Consider the following 21,545-nt stretch of genomic DNA (forward strand, 5'->3'; position numbering starts at 1 on the left):
AAAGATAGGCACTCCCTCTGCGTGAACTAGAAGGAAGTGATTAATGGCACCCTGGCCATCCTGACCACTGCGGATGAGTGAGGTTCCAAACACTGGTGGGCTATGGGACTGTGGACTAATTTAGAAAATGTAAACTCACCCAACCCCAATCCACAGTGAGATGAGTCAAGAGAGGAGATAAAAATTAAATCTAAGTTCTAAGTTGTATAAATGTTTGCTGTATGAAGCACTTTGGCCTTGTGTAGAGTTTACAGTATGTCACCATTGTCCAGAGGCACTGTAAATGGCATTCCATAACACATTTTGCTTCAGTTTTGTACACATTTTGCTTTTAATTATTCTTACAGGCTTCACAACAAATTAGTCTTAGTACTGTTGTCTTTTCAACTAAACTCATGTGTAGTAGCTCTGCTGTGTATCATACAGACGTGGGGCTATTCGTTAATGGTGAATAATGTGAGATACCCCATGTCACTGCAAAGGGCTCTGAGATACTTGAAAGTAAAGATAAATTTACTTTACCACACATTGCACTGGAAAAATAATAGAGTTGCAGTATCCATAGTTCAAATATCCCCTTCAAGACACAGCACCATGCAAAAAGGTCAAATCAGTCCAAGACAGGCCTGGTGAATTTATCCTTTAGACAACAACAGTCACGTTATCAACAGCAATAGATTAGATTGTGTCAATGGTTTTTCACTTACACAAGTACAGTTCAGCCCAATAATCATGAAAGCAGGTAAGATGCTTTTGAAATAGTCATCAGATGCTGGACATTTCCATTCATTATAATTTTAAGGGCGGAGTTTGAAATTAATTGTATGTATGACACCTCGTGCATCTGAATGTTTTTTGTACTAAGAAAGTCTGTTTGTCAGGGAAAGCACATACAATTAGAGGAAGTGACAGCATGTCTCTTCAAAGGCTTTGGCTGTTTCAGTAAAGCACGCATATATGTAACTTGGGATGCTATATAAAATTGTAATTTCCAGAAACTGTCTTTGGTTAATGATGCTTGCATCTGCATCCTTCTACCTACATAGCTATGAATGAACTGTGTTATTAATTATGATCCACCAGAAGGGTGGCGTTCCATTACATTTCATATTGAACCTGCACAGCCACAAATATCAGAGTTTGGGGGGGGCGAAAATATTACAAGTCGATTGTGTACAGCTGCCTCTTCTCTTTCTCTCCAGTCCAGCTGTTGCCATGGAATCTTTGCTCATTGGATGAAATTACTTGACACACCGTGTCAATAAAAAATTAAGCAATGTGTTTAATCAATACCACTAAACAATACGATACTGTTCATATTTTTTTGTGATCTGCCTTACTGTAGGCATCATTTTGGAATTAAAATCAGATGAGTTACTCTTTATTCCAAACATTCCCAGCATGGATGAAAATAGCAAGGTTAGGTTTATGTTTTGGAAGGAGGAGGCTTTATCCTTGTTTATTTTATTTGATGGAAAAAAAAAATGTTGAATGCTACTTCCAATGCGGACCCAGGACAGCAATGATAGTTACAGTGCCTTCTAACATTTAGCATTGTCATTTGGGCACTGCACAAGGGTGTGGCTGCAGACATTTGCTGTGACGTATGGCTTAGCGTGTCTCTGACGACGCATTCTCACTACTGTGCTGTACAAAGCTGGAGAAAAAGGTTGTGTTGCCGTGCATGGGTGTCGCAGTTCATCTCTTCAGTTCCATAATCGGGCAACAGTCTATTCTCACATAAAGAGAGCAAAAGTAATCATGGCGCAAGGAATAAAAGAACGATTTGACAAATTCCTTCATGAAAAAAATCTTATGACAGATGTGTTGGCGAAGATCGAGGCCAAAACTGGAGTAAACAGATCGTACATCGCACTTGGTAAGTCAAAACCACAGTTATTCAGTGAGTGGAAAAAGCAAAAGGGCTTCTTTTCGTTGAGGGGGAAATGGTCGATGTGAAAAGGGAACGGAACGGATAGGGGCTCCGACCTCAATTCAACAGGAAGCTTATTCAATGTACGTTGAATTGGCATTTAGCCTGATTTTGAGGGTAACGTTTCAGTATAAAACCGTAACTTCGTCTACAATTAAATTAATACCTCATCTCGGAAAAAAAATTGTAAGTGCATGCGCGCATTGCCTTGTGACCTGCTTTTTGAAAGAAAGCACACGGAGTTAAAATTCTCACAGATCTTTCTTATGTTTTTAAGCCCTAGTTTGTGTCGCTGGGAGTCCACATCATATGAAATGGCTTTCTAGTCTTATTTCAAAAGTGACGATCTTAACTGCTCGGTTCTCTTGTGTTTCAGCTGTCATCGCCTTTGTTGCGATTTACCTCGTGATTGGCTACGGGGCCTCCCTTCTGTGCAACCTCATAGGATTCGCCTATCCTGCATATATCTCGTGAGTTCATATTCCGCATGCATCATTGCTCATGAAAAATGTTAAAGCGTTGAGAAATCATCTGTTGCAATCCCGCTTTAAAGGAGATGATTGTAACGGCGTATTACGTAAGTAAATATTCTGGACGTCTCTCTCCATGTTCTCTTCCATCCGCACTTGAATAAGTGAAGACTGTACGGTTCTACCCTTAAAATAAAGGGAACGCCCATTGTACACAGAATGATGCTGTGTTCTTGAAATACAATGTTTACCTTGGTGAGGGTGTAGTTTATACAGTGTTAACATTCATTCTGCAACAAAACCTTTATGTACAAAGTACATGTGTAGGCCTACCTGTCAGTCTTGAAGGAACTGGTAGCATCTCAGGATTATCAAGATTCATTTATGACGATTGTTTTATTGCGGGGAACAATAGCGTCAAACATCGCTACATTAGCTACAAGTAATCATATCGGCTCAAACTAAGAGACAGTAAGTGACAGTGCATCCAGGCTGCAAAGGTATTTTGTCACGCATGTTTAAAATACTGTAAAGGAGAAATACGTTATATTTCTATCATTTATGTTGTATCAGTTTGTTAGTGGATGATTTAATGCAAAAATTAAGCCTAAAGTATTGTTTGAATTTAATTGTCACTTACCTGAACTTGCAACTATTTAAATGTAAAATAACGGCTAGGTAGCTTGGTGGAGTTGGAGGAGTCCGCGAAATTACTGCTATAGCGCCAGTAAAGTTTCACCTATGTGAATGGACTCTAAGGCTGTATTTGCACATAGTTATCATAAAAATCTGAAGGACGGTGAGATTATAGTTGAACTTGGATTGTACTTCTCCTGGAGTGATTGAAACCACTATTCTCTGCTAACAGTCTTAATCAGGGTAAAGAAAGAAACTGATTTTCCAGTTTTTCCTGAAACGCGTCTTTACCATCACTTAAATGCAGGTGTGCTCACAGCGCTTAACTGAAATGACAGCTCTAGTCAGATCTGTAATTTGATATCGTTAACGTTGTGTGTCAGTTACTTGCAGTCTGTGATTAACAGTGGGAATCTGTCTGAAATTGTGGGTTTTAAAATTTAATATTGATTTAAATCAGCTCTTGAGTTTAATGGTATTGTATCTGTGTGTTACTTTCTACTGCCAACTAATGTGTTGTGAGTGATGACATCTAAATCCATCCCTCTTAGACAGAACAATCCTCAACTGTCTAATAACCATTTATATTGCCAAGTAAGTAATAATTCAGCTTAAATGATTATCTTTACATGCCATCCAGTTTACACTATAGACACCGATAGAAATGACCCTGAAAGTTGTATTATAGTATTAATAAAGTTATATTTGTTACCTCACCCACTTCTAATCTCACTGTATTAGGTGCACATTTTAAGAAGGTTATTTCTTGTTGCTAAGTAACTGCAGCATGTTTACAGACCAACTGCATTCTTGCAGTAGAGGTTTCACAATTAAATCAATCAATAAAGCAAACAATCAGATTTTATTTGTTATAGTGCATTTTTTCAATCGAAATTGTCACAAAGTGCTGTACATATGGCACAGTGAATTTTCCAGAGGGGATTTTAAAGCAATCAAACAGTGTGTGGAGTAGTTCCTGAGATACACCCAGTCTGTCAGTGTAGACGTTTTCATCCGCCATGTCCCACAGTTATGGCTCCGAACAGTTCAACATATTGTATCTTACCTGTATACAGAGAACCATCTCATGTCAAACTGTTTATTTGCCACGGAGAATCTTTCTTAGAATCCTCACACAGTGAACCTCAGTGTAGACAAAATTGATTTGTTTTATCTTCACTGAGCCAGATAGGGAAGGGTGACAGGGCCAGGGAATGGAGGCCTGCTTTTTGTAAAACGTAACCAAACCGAACATGCTCCCCGTGTCAAAAGCCGTCTTTCATCTGAAAAGGCATCATGTGAGAGTAAGCGTACTCTTTGCACAAGCTTAAACCACAGGAACTTCAGTGAGTCATTCGTGTCAGCCGTTACCACAGACACTCCGCACAGTCGACGTAGACGACGTGGAGCTCTAGCTCAGCCGCTCCTGGCAGAACTGATAGGCCACCTATGCACACGCAGAGAGTGTCTGCTTGGAGTGCATTGCATGGACTAAATTATTCACAGCTCCATTTCCACAGCTGATTTTAGTGCGTCTGTCCGTGCATTAGTGCATTATTTATTTGGTCAGCAGAACCCTTTATGTAAGAGCAACTAACATTGCTAACATTTCTGCCTTCTATCAGTTGGCACTGTTGGATGTTTACCAAAGAAACTAGGGTTAAATTCTTTGCTCAAGGGTTAAACAGTAGTAGCCCATCTGGGAATTGAACCTGAGACCTTTGGGTAACAAGCCGAGTTCCCTAAATCACTATCCCACATTACTGACCCAACCCTGTAACCATAGCAACGTATAGATAGCAACAGCACATTATGCTGCATTCTCCTTGAGTGAATCATATCTATATTCTGCACCCATATATTCTTAAGTTTGTCAGTCCATATTTGAACATGGTTGCTGTCCTATTGCTTAACATCATTGCTTCATACTGTATTATTTTTCTTAATGCTTGTTGAATGTGTAATTGCAAATGTACAGATGAACAACATTCATCTTTATGGATGAATCACTTAATATGGCCCTGTAGAGACCACGGAAGTTCATTTCTAGTTTGTTGCAGTTGGGAACCTTATCAGTTAAAAAACAGGAAAATAGCCCGTTGCCAGGTTCAAGTTCCACATGAACCGTCCCACAGGGGTACGCTGGTTGGTAATGACCCAAAGAGCCACAGCCATGCAAATTTGTGCAACGATAAAATCAAATTCTCCAGCCCTTATTTGGAAGGCAAAACAGTATCATGTGGGAAGATTTCAAGTTTGACCACGGCCCTGCTGGCAATCAGCTAAACATTGCCGTGGAAACAGGGTTGCTGTGATACATACTATCGTTCTATCAGTGCTGTTCACAGTCATTGTGCAGAATTGTCAGAAGTTGAGAGAAAATGTTTTGTAACTGCAGTGCTCATCTACAATGTTTGTACGTGCATGAATCATGAGTTAAGGTGGATTTTTTGAGTTTTTGTTTTCTGGCATTTCCAGGGCAATCCTAGAATTAAATTATGTTCTGTGGAGGAGCTAATGTGTGACTCAGACATAAAACTTGTGTTCAAGGATAAAGCACAGGCCTATTCTGAGAGACACAACCCACTGTACACTAAAAAGGCTCTGAGTGGTCACATTTCAGAGTTTGCAGACATTGGTCAAATGACTTACATACACACATAGTTTTAACCCAAGATACAAAGCAGTGAAGCAAAATGACAAAGTCCACTGTTTCTAAACAATTCTAATTATTATAATAGATTACATTTATACAGCACCTTTCAGCCTGTCAGGGTTCTCAAAGTGCTTTACAGTGAAAGGGGGGACTCACCTCAACCACCATTAATGTGTAGCGCCCACCTGGGTGGTGCCCTGCAGCCATTTTGTACCAGAACGCTCACCACACATCAGCTGAGGTGGACAGGGAAGGAGTTATCGAGCCAATTACATTAAGGGATTACTAGATGGCCAGATTAAAATGGCCACATTGGGAGTTTACCCAGGGTGCCAGGGAACCTCCTGCACTTTGCAAGATGTGCTGTTGGGTCTTTAATGACCAAAGAGAGTGACAGGACCTCGATTTAACATTTCATCCAACCATAGAGTCTCCTACAGCACAGTGTCCCCCTCACTACCTTTGATTATTGGTCTCCTGTAGGTCAAGAGGGAATACTACCCCCTACTGGCCCATCAACAACACTTCCAGCAGGAACTTGGTTTTTCTAGGAGGCCTCCCATCCCAGCATTAACCAAGCCTATCCCTGCTTAGCTTCAGCCATCAGCCAGAGAGAATGGTGCAGTGTTCTCTACACAATCAGTGATGCTGCATTGCAAACTTATTACAGTTTCTTACCAGATATGAAGTTTACACTGCAGAGTCTTGCATTTTTGATAGTGTCCTTGATCCAGTGCAATCAAGAATTGGATTTTTTCAATGACATGCTTGTAGCCATGTTGTAGCTGTTGATGGAAGAGGTGTGATACCTTTGATCAAAACAAGAGCCCTGAGTCTCCTCCCTTTTGCCTGTTTACAAATTAAAAAACAGAAACTGAATAGGATATCCTTACATAAACCCAACACACGTTGGGTAGCTACATGGGTGTTTAAGTGGTTACATGTAGCTATGGAGGTGTGTTTTTATTTAATTAATCAATTTAATTACTTATTGCAGACCTGCTAGATTCACTGAGGTGAGGCTACAGGAAATACTATTTTAGTAATAGTTTCAGTGAAACTTTTCTTGTGGCACATTTATAGTGTGCTGGTGTTCCTGCTGCAGTTATTTAGACAGACATGTAATGTTTGTTAAACTGTGTGTAAAAGTTTCCATTTTCCCTTTTACGGGAACCTAAACAAGTGTGCTTTTGGGTCCAAGCTACGTGCACATCGTATGCATGACATGGCTTGAAATTGTTCTATAAGACCTCAAACGGGCCTGGTGGTTTAAAGTGTTAGGGACTTTAGTAGTCGCAGATTCAACACAACCCACATCCTCCTTCCCCAAACACAAACGAGCGCCATGGTGCCAGTGTTGTTTTGCATTTGGCTATGCTGAACAGGTTTTTCCATTGGGTGAATGCAGCTGAGACCAATGATGAGAAGCGTAATTGTGGGTAACTGGGGGATTTGCGGTGTATGTATTGCAAAATTAAGATGAAGGAGAAGCAGGAAAAGAGGAAGATAAGAACATGAAAAATGGACTGAGTTGGGCCTTTTATTGTGTTGCCATAATACTATTTGAATTCAGCATTTTCAGATGTCAGATGTCATAAAAATAAGTGTAGTTTTTTCAAAACCTTGATGAAGGCCCAACTGTCAGACCTCCATAGGTATGGGATATACCCTGCCAGACAGTAACCTGGCAGACCTGCTATCCCAGGTTCCCTTTTGAGCTGTTACCTGCCTGACACTACCAAGGAAAACAAACACCCTTGGCTGAGAGGCTGAAGTCCCTAACTTCCACTTTAGAGGCTGTTAGAAGAGGAGTAAATTGCATGTTTTGTTCCAGCCTCAGCCCCACCTTTTAGTGTGTTTACAAAGCTTAAGACAAAATGACCTATGTGCATGCTGGCGGGAGGGCAGTCTTTGTGTCTGTTGTTAAAATGAACGCAGATGAGCTTTACAAGAGTAACCCTTAACATTTCCTCCAATTTTGGATGTTATTAAATTGGTGCATTTGTTGTTCTTCTCAAAATTGCTGATTGCCAGTTAGGTATGGTGGAAGTACAATGCATGGCTCGCTAAACCACTAATTTTGTTTCAGTTTAACATGGTATGGGGTTAGATCATTTGATAAAAAAAGTGACAGAATGAGCTCACAATTGCATTAGCTCAAAAGTGAGATTGTCGGGAACTTGGACAGAAACCTCAACCTCACAACAAATGGAAGGCCCAACCACACCATATTTGTACATGGAGTTGGTACAGTGTAGGCAATTTCAACTGATGTAGTTCCAGTCAATTCAGAACAGGCTCATGCACTACTGGGGAACTTCTGCTAAGGTTGCACAGATGCATGTGTGTATGTATTCGAAGTGGCAAAGCTTCTTGGGAATTTTTGAAAATAAAAAATTAAATAAATGACTTTTACTTCTCTACATGACTTGCCCTGAAGGCCCATGGTTATGTAATCTAGACAAATCTGAATTAAAGGGACTGTGTATTAGTTCATTTGGAATGTAATCACCTGTTTGGAATGATCACCTTCAAAGTTTTGTACTTGTGTAGCCCTAGGCAGATCAAGCTTCATACATGAAGTGGTAGGTTGTTGTGACAAGATAAAACAGGAAGCTTTCAACTCCCATTTGAACCAGTTAAAGAATAATTCAGTGAATCATGGAGCTAATCGCTGCTTTTGCATGCAGGTGTGTGTCACATTGCTAATACAGCTTTATCTCTTAATTACAGGGTCAAAGCCATTGAGAGTGCAACCAAAGATGATGACACAAAATGGCTGACCTACTGGGTTGTGTATGGGGTTTTCAGTGTGGCTGAGTTCTTTGCTGACATATTCCTTTCCTGGTTCCCGTTTTACTACATGTTAAAGGTATGTATGTGTTCATGTCAGTCTTTTGTCCCATGTTTCTGATGCATGTTTGTGGTTTCTTGCTTTTTGGTCAAATATGGAGGTGGTGATATCTTAATTGTTATATTATCAGTAGCTGTAGTTTCTAATTGAAATATCGTAGTATTAATGGCGAAGATGGAAAAAAGTCACCACCACAATTTACACCACTATATTCTCTCCACAGAGGTTCCATTCCCTAGCCAAACCTGACCTTAAATGTTTAGATCATGAACAGGTTTAATATGCCTTCGTAGTCAAGTGCAAAGGACACAACACGAGTAATCTGCAATACATGCATACAAGCCTTTGTTATCTGGAAGGAATAGGCATACACATTTTTTTTTAAGCAAAACTGCATATGAAGCAAGACAACAGTTTACATGTACAGGACATTTTTTCTTCACTAGTAATGTCAACTGTTTTCAAACATGTACCATGGACTAACAAGTAACATCAAAACTCTTAAGGCACCAGTGGATCAGTTTTGTATTGGCATAACCCTGATAAATGGTTGACACGCACTATTCATCAGTTTTAAAATGCTTAAAACTTATTTAAATAATAAAATAGTTTTTATTTCCAACATAAAGACAGCTATTGTGACTGAAAGAGTGTGACTCAATCCATAACATATGTTGTAATACTGAACATGGTGCAACTATGATGTAAACTTGCCTACTGGACAGCTTTAAATTGAGCAAGGCCTGGATAATATCAGCATGTTTGCTCTGTGGAGGAAAACAGCATCCAAACCACTGACTGTAATGCGCAGTCTGCAGAGCTTTCACCTAGAGGAAATAGCTCAAGGAAGTGGAATGCAGCTAATCTGATTAACCATCAGATGCATTAAAGAAAAGAGCATCTTGCACTTTTAGTCATTTTTAAAATGCTGTGTGGGTAGACATAAAGGGAAATAAAACTTATTCTGAAGTGTCTTTGAAATTCTAGATGAGTATAAATGTGGACTATGAATAGATATGTATGTGGGGGGGGGTCATTAAGGTTTCTTAGCTTATGATATCCGTCCCTCAGCTTGTAGGATGCACAAAGTTAACAATGCGCTTACAATTGGTGAGTGCTGTTTCTGTCAGTGAATCAAATTGACATTTGAGTTCTTTTTATTTCTTATTTGTATCAGAAGATAGCAACCCCCAGCCAGGGCAACTGGCATGTGAAGATGTATTGGTTTAGAATCATATTAACGTGAAGAAGTGAGCTTGAGGAAAAAAAAAAACATTTAGAGCTCACATGGGTCCTCAGTTGTGTTAAGTGTAACTGACTTAGCTGATTGATATGGATTTAAGATTGCAGAAGGCAGGTTCATGTGGCCAGGAGGTCTGCAGCTCACATACACTGGAGGCCATTTCAGACAGATTTTTCACAACATGTTTAAAATGGGGGGAAAAGTGGATCAGAAAGCATGTGGCTAAGCTTGCTTACTGATAAATGAGAATGCACGTCGCGATGTATGTTTACTTACAAATGCAGTCAGGTACCAAACTACCAAGAGAACACCACACAAATTAACAAATGGGGACCTATGATATGGATTATCATATTTCCCCAAGTGCATCAGTTTGGTTGACATTATTATTTTATTTTATATAAATCCACTAGATGTTTGCTTAGGTTTGATATCTGCTTGCTTGTACTGTCCCAGCAGATGCACTTTAATGGACATTATATGAAATAAAAAGGGATCTGGAGCTATAGATTACATAGATGATTTTGTTTGAAAATTAATTGAAATTGCCTTACTCCAATAATGTCTGTTTTGCATTGATTCTGTTTACAACCCTCACATGGCTTGATGACTCTTGCTTGGAAGATCATGAAGCGCAACAGTCAGGGGTTGTGCCTTTTAACCTTTCTTATATAAGAAACAAACTTCAGTAGTGATACAGTGGGCCAATCATCTGATACCATTACCGACCCAAAACAAAAAAAGAGCCTGAAAAAAGGAAAAGCATTTTGAGGTGTTTCACAGACAGATTCACATAAAATTGTACAAATCATTTGGTCTTACTTATTTTTGTATGTTTTATCAGACCTATAATATGAAAATGTAAATGAAGTAGAGGAACTGTGACACAAAATTGGGAGAAAAAGGACAGAAATTTTCTATTTGCAGGGATAACTTCTCATGCCTTACCATAAGTGAATTGCTCTGAGCAAGTACAAAGCAGCCTACATAGAAGGCAGCCTAGATATTGAGAAAAGGGGTCTAATCAGTTCATTCGAATAAATCCAACATAAAATTTGCCTAAATTGCAGTCTCTTTTGCCATTCATGCTTTCCTCAGATAAACAGTGTTGAACTATAGTTCTCAGTCAAGTGAAAATATAGTGAAAATACAAATGAAATAAGTAAATAATTTCTCCATATTTTTCTAAAAGTAGGACGTTGGCCCCCTCTTGTGTTAACTGAATCTTCTTTAACAATGCGTGTGACAGAAAACTCAGGGTCAGTGGAGAGTATGGTGCCCACGCTTATGACATGAAGACGGTATGCAGTTTCAGCATCTTTGGCATGACACAAGGCAAAGCAAACTGCCTGGTTATGATAAGTTAATGGCAGATATTGATCTTATGATAACAAGAGTTTTCACCACTCATGAGCAAACTACAAACTGATATGTTCAGACTTGCTCCGTTTTTACCATTTTCACAAGGCTTTTCCTGTGTTTTAAAAGACTAGATTTTAAATAATGCACAGGATCACCCGGATGCAACATTTAAAGTCATCAGACTGGAAATTCACCAAAGTTTAATCTGAAATGCACACGTGTTGTGGTAGTTACCTTTGTTATTTTGTATCTTTAAGCAAAAGTGCTGTTTTTACTGGCTGTGAGGCATCAGACTGATCCCTCGAGAGACCCAGCGGCCCGGCAGTGGCTGTACAGTTAACCATTAGCCCCTTGTCTCAGCCACACCTGTTTGTTCTTCCTGTTCATGACAGAACAGAGTCTGACTTGTTGGGGATTTGTTCTCAATGCCGTGACTCAGTTCCTGTTAACCATATCTGATATCTGTGGAGAACAACCTATCTGCAGTGTGTTTTTGAAGGCCACTGCAGATGGTGGATAAGCCCTTGTAGTTCCCGTGCTTTCTGTCAGCCATGGTTTTCCTCTTCCTCCTCAGTGTGGATCAAGCTGCATGATGGATTAGATATTTTGCACAACATTTTTTTTATTGCATCCCCTAATGTGTGATTATGATTATGAATATCGTAATGGTCACAATTATGATGATGATGATGATGACAATCATGATAATAATTTTTTTACTTATTACTATAGTTAATCAGTAAGATATATATTTAATTAATAGCATTTGTAAAATACTGCTTATTGTGAGATGACCTTGTTCCTGGGATCAGAACACGATATATGATCAAAGATTATGACATTAAATTATTAAATGACTGAATGACAAAAGGACAAGAGTAGAGAAAATTTGGTGGTAAAAGATCTGGGTCACAAGGGAATGGCAAAAGTTTCATATGGACTATAAGAATATGTGTTGGAAGAAATCCCGTCTAATACCAAAAATTCTATTCATTTGGACACAGGATTGGAGAAAGAATATGATCTATCAACACTATACGAGAAAAACAGATTTTGTAGCAAACTGGTAGGTGATAGTGCCACAAGAGGACGTGATTGATTGAAGAGGTGCAGAAAGATTAACTCACTGGTAAGCAAGAACAGTGAGTTTTGAGCGAGTTTGAGTGGTGATAGGATAGGGAGCCAGTGGATGGACACCATTGTTCAACAATCAGCAGTTTAATTTGCCTTAATCAAATTAAATCTGCACCTCTTCCTCCTTCTACCCCCCTTCTGTAACTTTCACCTGCCTAACTGGTTCACTGTAGTTCCTCTGTTATAGCTGTAGGAAGGCAAAGGGGATTTCACATGCATTTCAGGATAAGTATAGAGCATGCTTAGTTAACACACAGATTTTCATTTTGATGTAGTAACTTATGTGATGTGGTTATAACATCAGAGACCATAGTGTGAAGGAATGAGTATATATATAACAATAATCAGTCATTATTACTGTATGCTCTGTATTACAGGTTACAGCTGAAGTCACATAGTTACACTGTTACATTACTTAAATTCAGTGTTGACAATGGCTGTGTCCATGTAATGAAAGCAAATTGCAGTATTGAGATGTAGAAATTTTGGGATGTGAATTACTGAAAACTAATTGTGACATACTGATTTCATCACATATTACTTCAATAACATTTATTTTTGATCACGTTTTTCTTTTAATTAATAAACTTCAGACTGCAATTTATTCACACAAACTCTGATGACATGGTAGTTAATGCCCTAAAGTGCACAGTCCTCAGTCTCACTTGGTGAGCTTGTGTATTGGACAGTGTTTTAGGTGGGTTTATATAAGTGTGTTGAAACTGTTTTGTGTGTCTCTCATTCTTGCTGATCCTTTCATGGTATCAGATTTAGGCCTGCTACACTATTATCTTCACAGCTGTGGAATGGCAGTGATGTATTTTCACAGTATATACAATGCCATCAAATGAAGATAATCTTACTATATCTTATTTTATCTACAATGTGTCATTTCTTGACCAACTGCAAGTTTTTTTGTCCACTGTAGTTGTCTAATTGAAGTTGATTCATGTCTGTGATGTAACCTTCCCTCTGTGGTTGTGCAAAGCAGGAATTGTTCTGAAAACATGTTTTACCCCCATTGTTCCCTTTTTATTGATTCACGGTTTAAAAGAGGAAACCAGAGGCTATAGACAGAAGCAGACTGCAGCCATTTTCTGTCGGTTTTTAAGTTTTCCCAGCTAGCTAAATATCTTCCCTTTTTTAGACCAAAGTTCCATTTATTGAAAAGTAATTCAGGTTGAAGTACCTAGATGGGCAGCTACAATCCTGGACAAACGGCAGTTCTGCTGGGATTTGTTTTACCTCTTATCTTTATATTTCATATCTTTATATTACATATCTTTATACTTTATATTTATATATCTTTATATTTATATTCATATCATGTATTTAATTGTAGTAGTTATTTGGACAGGAAATCATTTCACCTCCAGGTGTAAATCCACATCTAATTGAGATGTTACTCCATAGCCTCCCTTAGGGGTGCTTGATTCCTGAACTGGAGCCTAATAGAGAGCTACCATCCAGCAGGTTTTCTAGCTGTCTAATAAAATGACATATTCAATTTAATTCAATTCATTTTTATTTGTATAGCGCTTTTTACAACACAAGTTGTCACAAAGCAGCTTTACATTGTTCCCAGGTTTGAGACCCCCTGAGAGCAAGCCTAAGGCAACAGTGGCAAGGAAAAACTCCCTATCAGGAAGAAACCTTGAGCAGAACCGGGCCCAGAGGGATGTGGGAGAAGTGGTCATAGTGTATCAGCTAGGCCAGCTGTTAATTTTATCAAGTGGTCAACTCAATACGTGGAAAGTAACTTCTGGATTGGGTGGAACAGGATCTGGCAACCTGTCCTTCCCAGGTGGGATGGAGAAGTCCAGAAACGAAATGGTGTTTTTCTTTTTCTTTGTGACTTAGTGTGCTTTCCTGGTGTGGTGCATGGCTCCCACTCCCTCAAATGGCTCCATCCTGATCTACACCCGGATCATCCGTCCCTTCTTCCTGAAGAACGAGGCCAAGATCGACAGTGTGATGCAGGACCTCAAAGACAAGGCCGCTGAGGCGGGTGATAAGATCAGGGAGGAAAGTAAGTAAACCCGTGCCAGTTTGGTTTTTTTATCCATTTTTGTCCAGGTTGTTCAGCTAAAAATATCCTTTTTGGTCACGTTTTAAATTTTTTGTTTTAAAATTTTATGTTTTTGTATACACGTCTTGGTAAACATTAAAAGGCATTAAACTGTGACACAAATTCATGTCATTTTCACGTGAAAGTAGTGTCTACTGAAGGGTAACATCACAGAAAATTTTTATGTTAATATGCCGTTCCATTTGTTAAGAAGGTAGTCATGCTGAAAAGCAAGGAACCAGCTTTTACAGCTGAAAAAAATCTTCATGCCCTTCCACATGTCACACACCGACATATAATGTGACAGGTGACAATAATGTGATTTGCTATCCAGAGAGGAGGGATGGTGCAGTGCAGTTCATTGTGTGCATTGTATGAAGGTTATTAAGCCTAAGGGTATGAAACAAATAAAGAGCTTCTCAGTATGGATACCTGTCATAGAAGTCGTACATAGAAATAATGTTTTATGGTGACGTTACACTATTAACAAAAACAACTTGGAAAATGTGAAGCATGTTACGTGCTCCCATGCAAAATGTTCTCTGTCTAAAGTGTGAGAAGCACCTTGATATAAACTAGTAAGACCACATTTTTATCTGTTTCTATTTAGATGAGCAAAAGCACTTGCTTCCAAATCTATAGCACATATCCATCAACTCAAGGAGAGATGGTTGCTCCCCAGGGGCATCGCACCGACCATTTTTGTAGATATGATCAGCTTACATCCTCGTGGCATTGGTTGTTCCTGACAATGAAGTGTAAAACATTATTCATTCAGCATAGAAAACAAATATATAAATAATCAAATTTTGAAAGTCATAGTCATTATTTATCTCTTAAATGACTGGTGCTGTCCTTTGGTAATGTGTTTGTTTTGGACGCAGTTGTACTTTAAAAACCTCAAGGCTGCAATCCAACAGGTTTTCTAGCAGTCAGTAAACCACTCCTTCTCTTAGAATCAGGAACAAAGCTAAATTTGTTAAATCAAAGACAGTGAAGTGGAATCAGGGTGTTAACTCTTGGCTAGAATGAACCGCTTTCCACCAGAACAAGTGTCGGGAAGCTCTGCAATGTTTTTAACACATACATTTTTGTTTTTCCAGCCAAACGAGCTGCGGCAAACATCATGTTCGAGGAGAAGAAGAGTTCTTAAGAGGGGGTCCTTGGGTCAAAAACCTTGTTTTAAAACAGCTTCATCTCTGAGGAGGACTGTGGTACAAGTCCGAATAAATTAATGTTGCCTTGGAATTTTTTATTGTTTATTTTGTAAACTAACCAGAGGGTAGTTTTCGGTCTCGCTCACTATTATGTCTGTAAAAGTAGCCGTACAGTGTTGTGCAGAACCAGTTCAGTGGCTGTGGCTGATCCTCCAAGTTAAGCTTATTTTGAAACCTTTCGGACCTTTAAACCGTTGTAGCTACAGTCTAAGCAAAGCCCTTGTGATGTGTGCACCTTGCTCTGCTGATAGTACCCAAATAAAGGAAAACTTGCCGTTAACTTGCGTTTGATTGGTTTCCTAACACATGCTAATTAACTCTCTTGCCATTCTGGGCCTTTTTAATTAATGAATTGAAATGCCTGCACATCTCTTGATACGATTCCAGCCCCCACGTTAATCACTTGTGAGCAGTTAAACCATTTTAAACAGCCTTCAAAGTACATATTTTTTTGTAAATCAGTGTGGCATTGCCTTGTAGAGTGACACCATTACATATAGGCATCCTCCAAGAAAGTGGATTGTACAAAACAGATTACCTGACTTGACCTGCTGATTAAGAGCGGAGTCCCGATACATTTGGTCCCTATATACGTAGGTAGGTATGGGCTCCTGATGTTATACATGCCCTGTCTTCCATAAGATACACCATATTTTTATAGTGACTGTATTAAAATACAGCCGTACATACTAAATACAACTGTGTGTGTGACTACAGTTGCTTTTTTTGCAACGCTCAGACGTTACTGCCCACAGGGGACATCATGGACAATGGCTTTCACCCACTAATGAAAATTGCACAATCCAGCCCATTAAATTAACAGACTTTCCCAGGATTCTGCTCAGTGCTTAAGGGTAGGTGCACAATTTTCAGAGGAAACACTGGAGCCCACGTCACCCTGGGTTTAACCAGCAGTCTCATAAGAGGGCGTATTCACTTACTTACTGTAACACCCAGTTTGTGATTGTATTTGCCTGAAGTGGATTCATATCGTAAGGGGGGGGGGGTGGCAAATCTACTGTGTTACATCTTCATTACCTGCAAGCTTATCTACGCTGCAACCATATGGTTTGAATGCATACTTTTTCCAAGGACAATTTTATGGGAAGCTGATGTTGGCATCCTCCTCCTGGCTTGCATCATCACACGATTTCGTATTTCGGCTTCGCTGCATGCCTCGGCCCTTCCTTCCAGCGCGTACACGTGCAACACCCATCTTCTTAACTGAAAGCGGCGACAAACAGAGGGCTACAAATGAACGTATTCTGCCTTTGCGTGAACAAGATCTGGAACAGGCTCAAGAGCGATTGATCCACCATTATTATGTACAGTACTGGCATGGAACAGAAGTCCTTATGGCTTGAAATAACAAATAATAAATCAAAAACTCATGAACGCACTGGCAAGTGAACCACTTCTCCATTAAGTTCTCCCATTACTGCACATAATATTTTAAAATTATGCAGAACTGCAATAGGCAACAACAAAATATGTGTTTAGACAATCAGCTTTATAAGTAAAATGTCTGGACAGATAGGAAGCTACAAGTTTGATGATCCTCCGATGGAAGACCTTGTTCAGTAATAAAACACAGACTGCATTGACAAATGACAGTTCACAAATATGGAACAAGAGGTGCCACTAAAACGTCCAATTCTGTGGTGATATATTCCTCTTACTGAAAATGCAAAACCGAAAGAAGGGGTGTCATGACTCACCATTAGCCCGATTACCGTATAGCACATCAACATGGTTAAGTATTGTAAAATTAATACTTTCAATCACATTAGTCAATGTAAAATAAATGTCCGCCAGTCAGGGAAATCACTCCGTGGTTCTCCATCCTTTTCAATGAACCAGCAAGTAACAGAACAGATCCGGGCCTACGAAGACAAACAGTCACACATGCGTGTGCCACAAGAGGCCGCGTCAGGGGGACTTCGGCGCACACAAATGGGGAACGGTTTCAGTCGCCGTGAAAATGTTACGCCTGGCTCACGGGTTTCCAAACTGGCATGGCCCATTGTGGCTAGAGTGGGCTATGGAAGAGATGCGTTGTGGGTACATGCCATCACTTGTCGTTCCGTTGTAGAGCCCCGCTCTCACACTTTGTTCCCTGAGATATGATTCAGTGGTTCAGTACATCTTGGAGCCATATTGAGGAGACAGGAAAAAAAAAAACCTGTCAAATATGTGACTTCCTTCCCTATAAGCCTTGGGGTTGGTTCCCCTCCGCATTCCAAAAATGAAATACTGTGACTTCTCTGAAACACTTATGTATACAACTCAAGATTAAAAGTGAGTACAGTGATTGAGTTTAATGACTTTATAAACAACTATATAAAACAATTCTTTAAAAAAAAAAAAAAAAAATCCATGCATTTTCGGTGTAAATTTAATTTGAAATATAGTTGAGATCTATATACAACAGTGTGCACTTTAACAGTATCATGATTTGCCAAGACGGTGCACCAGAAATACATTTGGCTGCATAGAACATTTGATATTATTGCCTACATTTAAAAAGAATGGGGGGAAAAAAAAAAGAAAAAAGGACTTTCCTTAAAAAAGGTTCTAGTTTATTTGAGATCTAACAGGAGCCTCTATCCGTGATAGACCCTTCCACTATTTTTACATTACATGATGTAAATAAAACACAAAGGCTGTCATCACCTTTTCAAAGACACATTAACTGACCAATGAGAATAAACCAAAGAAAAAAGAAACAAAAAAAAAAATTAGCATAGTAGCTAAGAGACAAGGCGCTCCTAAGCAGAATACACAAAATGGAATAGTTTTCCCCCTGTCCCCAAAAAGTTACATTCTGAATAGCAATTTCATCAAGATTAGCGGTTATTAAGAAAACTGATACATTTATACAACTGACAAAAAAGCCTGAGTTGATGGGGGAAAGGGTAAAAAGTCAAAACAAAAACAAAAAACTGAAGCCTGAGAGGAAAAAAGCCCATTCAATTTTACTATTTTACAATAATTTACAGTAGTACATTTTGTGAAAAAAAGGGACATTTTTCAAATGATCACAAAAAATCCAGGTTATTTTACAGCTGAAACAGAAATTAAATAATTCAAGCATGATGCGGGAAAAAAACTAGAATTTTCAAAAAAAAATATATATATGGCCAGGTGGTCACAATATACACTGTAAACGAGGTACTTTGGAAGGTGAGACCCAAGTCCTTCTGGTTGCATTTGAGAAAAAGAAAAAAAAAACCCCTTTAAATCCATCCTAAGCATGATTTAACTGGTGGAGATACACATTTCATTATACACTTACTGTTAAACACTTAAATTAGCTGAGAACGACACAGGAGGTGAGAAATAAGAATCAATACCATGATCCAGTGTTGTGGGTGACGGGACGCAGGGAGCGTTTCAGGTCATTTGTGTCCGAGTAAAAAAATTCATCCATTTATAAAAATAAAAAAAAAAACCATGCCGCCATGCCAGTGGCACAGTGCAGCACTGCTCTTAAATATAAAAATATGCAATTCACCCTGCCCTCCCCCTCCCTCCCCCACCTTCGCTGCTAGGTTATTACACCTCGCGACCTGGAGAGGAGACACCACACTGCCCCCTACAGTTGCACAGTGCGTAGTACAGCTTTCACAAGTCCCGTAAGGCATTTACTGTGTTCGGTTGCGTCCATGGCTGCTGGATTCGCCGGGGTACCCAAAGCCGCTGTTATGTCTTGCGGCCGCACCAGATCTGCTCCGGGGTGCTCTTGTGATCGGATGAATATTCGAAGGGCGACCGGTGCCCCAGGGGTGACCTGGAGTCGTACGGGGAGCGCTGGTCTCGGGGGGACCTGGGCCCGCTGCTGGACGGTCTGTGGTCCATCTGCCAGTCCGAGTGGTAGCGGTAGTCGCGGGAGGACTTGTGGTGGATATAGTCGGAGCCTGACCGGTGGTCGGAGCTGGAGCGGTGGTCGGAATGCGACCGGTGGTCAGAGTGGGAGCGGTCCTTCATACTGCTGTCCATCCTGTGGTCTCGGCTGGACCGGTGGTCATCCATCTTCCTGTGCTTGTCACTGTAGTATCTGTTGGGGGGGGGGGTGAAACAACACACAAATTACACTGTGTTCAACACGTCCACCTGTTGCCCCGCTGAAGCTGGTGGTACCCAAAAAGACTACATTCAATGACCGCACATTTAATACAGTCTGACCAGAGGGTCAACAGCAAACTCCACCTGCTGGCTCCTGGAAAACGGTTTCTCTATGGGTTGCTACATGGAGGAAAATCAGGAGTCCTAAATTTACAACAGGTTGATGCATATGGAAATCATATCTGTAAACTGGACCTCGGAAAACTCCTGCATGCAAATAACTAATTCAGTCCTATTCCCACACCAAAAGCCCTGCCCACCTGCTGTCTGGCCTCTCTGATCTGTAGTGATCGCGGTCACGGTGGTCTTTGCCGTTGCTGAAGGACGAGTACGGCCTCTTCCTGGAGTCGGCACTCTTCCTGTAGGGGTCGGGCGCATGCCTGTCCTTGCTGTGCTCTTGGTAGCGTGAGGAGTGGTGCCTGTCGGAGCTATAGCTGTCCCTGCTGCTGTCGTCGTGGTGGGAGTTGTCCTTTAACCTCTCTACATCTGGAGGACAGAGGACAACTGTGGTCACCGAACCCCCACACTTTAAACTGAGGTACTTTAAAACCATTTAAAAGCAAGCATTAACCCTTCGTTTGCCAGCGTTTTTCTGTCCGCATGAAATGGAGCACAGACATGCACAACCACGGGGCTAAAGCAAACTCACTGGAGGTTCACAGTGCAAGTTTATGTTTTGCTCCTTGTTGGCATGGCAACACATTTTTCCAGATGGCGCATTCATCGGTCACAGTAAAGGGCTGCATTTGCTTTTCGTCTCTGCATTCAGCATAAACAAACACATTTTCATTGACTCAAACGACATACCTGTGTGTTTAAAGCTGGGAGTAATATTTACAGTACTAGTGTTCTGGTCCGCTGCCTGCAAAGAAAAAAATCCTTGCGTGTGAAATACTGTCATATGAAACAAACAGAATGAAAAACAGTGACATGCATGGGGCTATATGGAGATTTGTGCTTGTAACAGTACCAACGGTTAAATAACTGACAGCAACATGAACTCTTACTGCAAATGAGAACAGCTTTGAAGAACTAGAACCGGAATATTTTCAGAAATAAACACAAAATGAGTAACAGAAAAATATGTTCTACATACCTGAGCGTTTTCCTGTCTTTTCTTAATTGCATGCTTATATAATTTATGCAATTTTCTTGCATCAAACTCAGTAAATTTTGAAACAAATATCCACAGATTCCTGGAAGGAAAAGAAAACAGAAACGATCAGGAAAAGTACTGAGAAAAACATCACTGACACATGGGTCCAGTGCCAAGATCCAGTTCATGATTCAAAACTCAAGCTTTATTGTCCATTTGGTAAAAAATGGAAAATTCGACTTTGGCTTCCAACAGCTCAGTAACAAATACCAGATGAAAACGGCAAACATTGTAAGACATTGTAAATTACATGCAATAAATACAATAGATACAGGGATTAAAAGAAAGTACAGTAATTAATACAGTAGGTGATATCCACAGTAAGTGCAAAGAGGGAGGTTAGGTGAAGTGGTGTTTTCAGCTGGCTGGAGCAGTAAAGGGCATTTTAATGTCCATGTTAATGCTTTGCCCATATAGTTTCTAAAGTCCTTCTCATAGCGGCACTGAGCTGTATTACCGCCATTCTCAGCCCAAGGGACCTCAAAGGCACAGCTGAGAGGATGAGGCGGGTCCTCCAGTAGTTACACTGCTGTTCTGCTGAATGACTAAGTGATGGAGCTAATATTATGGGGCTCAGAATCACACTCTCAATCATTAACGTAAGTAACTGAGAGTACCCAAACTCCCAATTGAGTTCTGTGGGACCTGCATTTGAGAGGCCAGGTTCGAGGTCAAAGGCTAATGCTGAGTG

The 21,545-nt window shown here is 40.0% G+C and overlaps 2 protein-coding genes across 2 annotated transcripts in view; one reads left to right on the top strand and one right to left on the bottom strand.

Annotated features, from left to right (window-relative positions):
- The first annotated feature begins 1,608 nt into the window (after positions 1 to 1,608).
- reep5 (receptor accessory protein 5) lies at positions 1,609 to 15,853 on the top strand. The gene is made up of 5 exons (XM_036529613.1): positions 1,609 to 1,879; positions 2,310 to 2,403; positions 8,429 to 8,567; positions 14,149 to 14,317; positions 15,460 to 15,853. The coding sequence occupies exons 1-5, from the start codon at positions 1,762 to 1,764 to the stop codon at positions 15,507 to 15,509; spliced, it is 570 nt and encodes a 189-aa protein (XP_036385506.1). The 5' UTR covers positions 1,609 to 1,761; the 3' UTR covers positions 15,510 to 15,853.
- A 2,934-nt stretch (positions 15,854 to 18,787) lies between these two features.
- The window catches only part of chd1 (chromodomain helicase DNA binding protein 1), a 30,353-nt gene continuing 27,595 nt past the window's right edge, over positions 18,788 to 21,545 (bottom strand). Inside the window, exons 34-37 of the mRNA XM_036528771.1 lie at positions 20,795 to 20,894; positions 20,506 to 20,560; positions 19,959 to 20,184; positions 18,788 to 19,630 (exon numbers count right to left, since the gene is read on the bottom strand). Of these exons, the coding sequence (XP_036384664.1) occupies positions 19,276 to 19,630; positions 19,959 to 20,184; positions 20,506 to 20,560; positions 20,795 to 20,894 (736 nt within the window). The 3' untranslated portion in view covers positions 18,788 to 19,275. The remainder of the gene's footprint in view (positions 19,631 to 19,958; positions 20,185 to 20,505; positions 20,561 to 20,794; positions 20,895 to 21,545) is intronic.

This window comes from Megalops cyprinoides, chromosome 5, assembly GCF_013368585.1.
Source record: "Megalops cyprinoides isolate fMegCyp1 chromosome 5, fMegCyp1.pri, whole genome shotgun sequence".
NCBI classification, from domain to species: Eukaryota; Metazoa; Chordata; class Actinopteri; order Elopiformes; family Megalopidae; genus Megalops; species Megalops cyprinoides.

Bases quoted from the DNA above. Each gene is read 5' to 3' on its own strand.
- reep5 (XM_036529613.1), top strand. From the start codon at position 1,762: ATGGCGCAAGGAATAAAAGAACGATTTGACAAATTCCTTCATGAAAAA. The intron at 8,568-14,148 runs GTATGTATGTGT...TTTGTGACTTAG, and splicing joins CGTTTTACTACATGTTAAAG to TGTGCTTTCCTGGTGTGGTG. The intron at 14,318-15,459 runs GTAAGTAAACCC...TTGTTTTTCCAG, and splicing joins TGATAAGATCAGGGAGGAAA to CCAAACGAGCTGCGGCAAAC.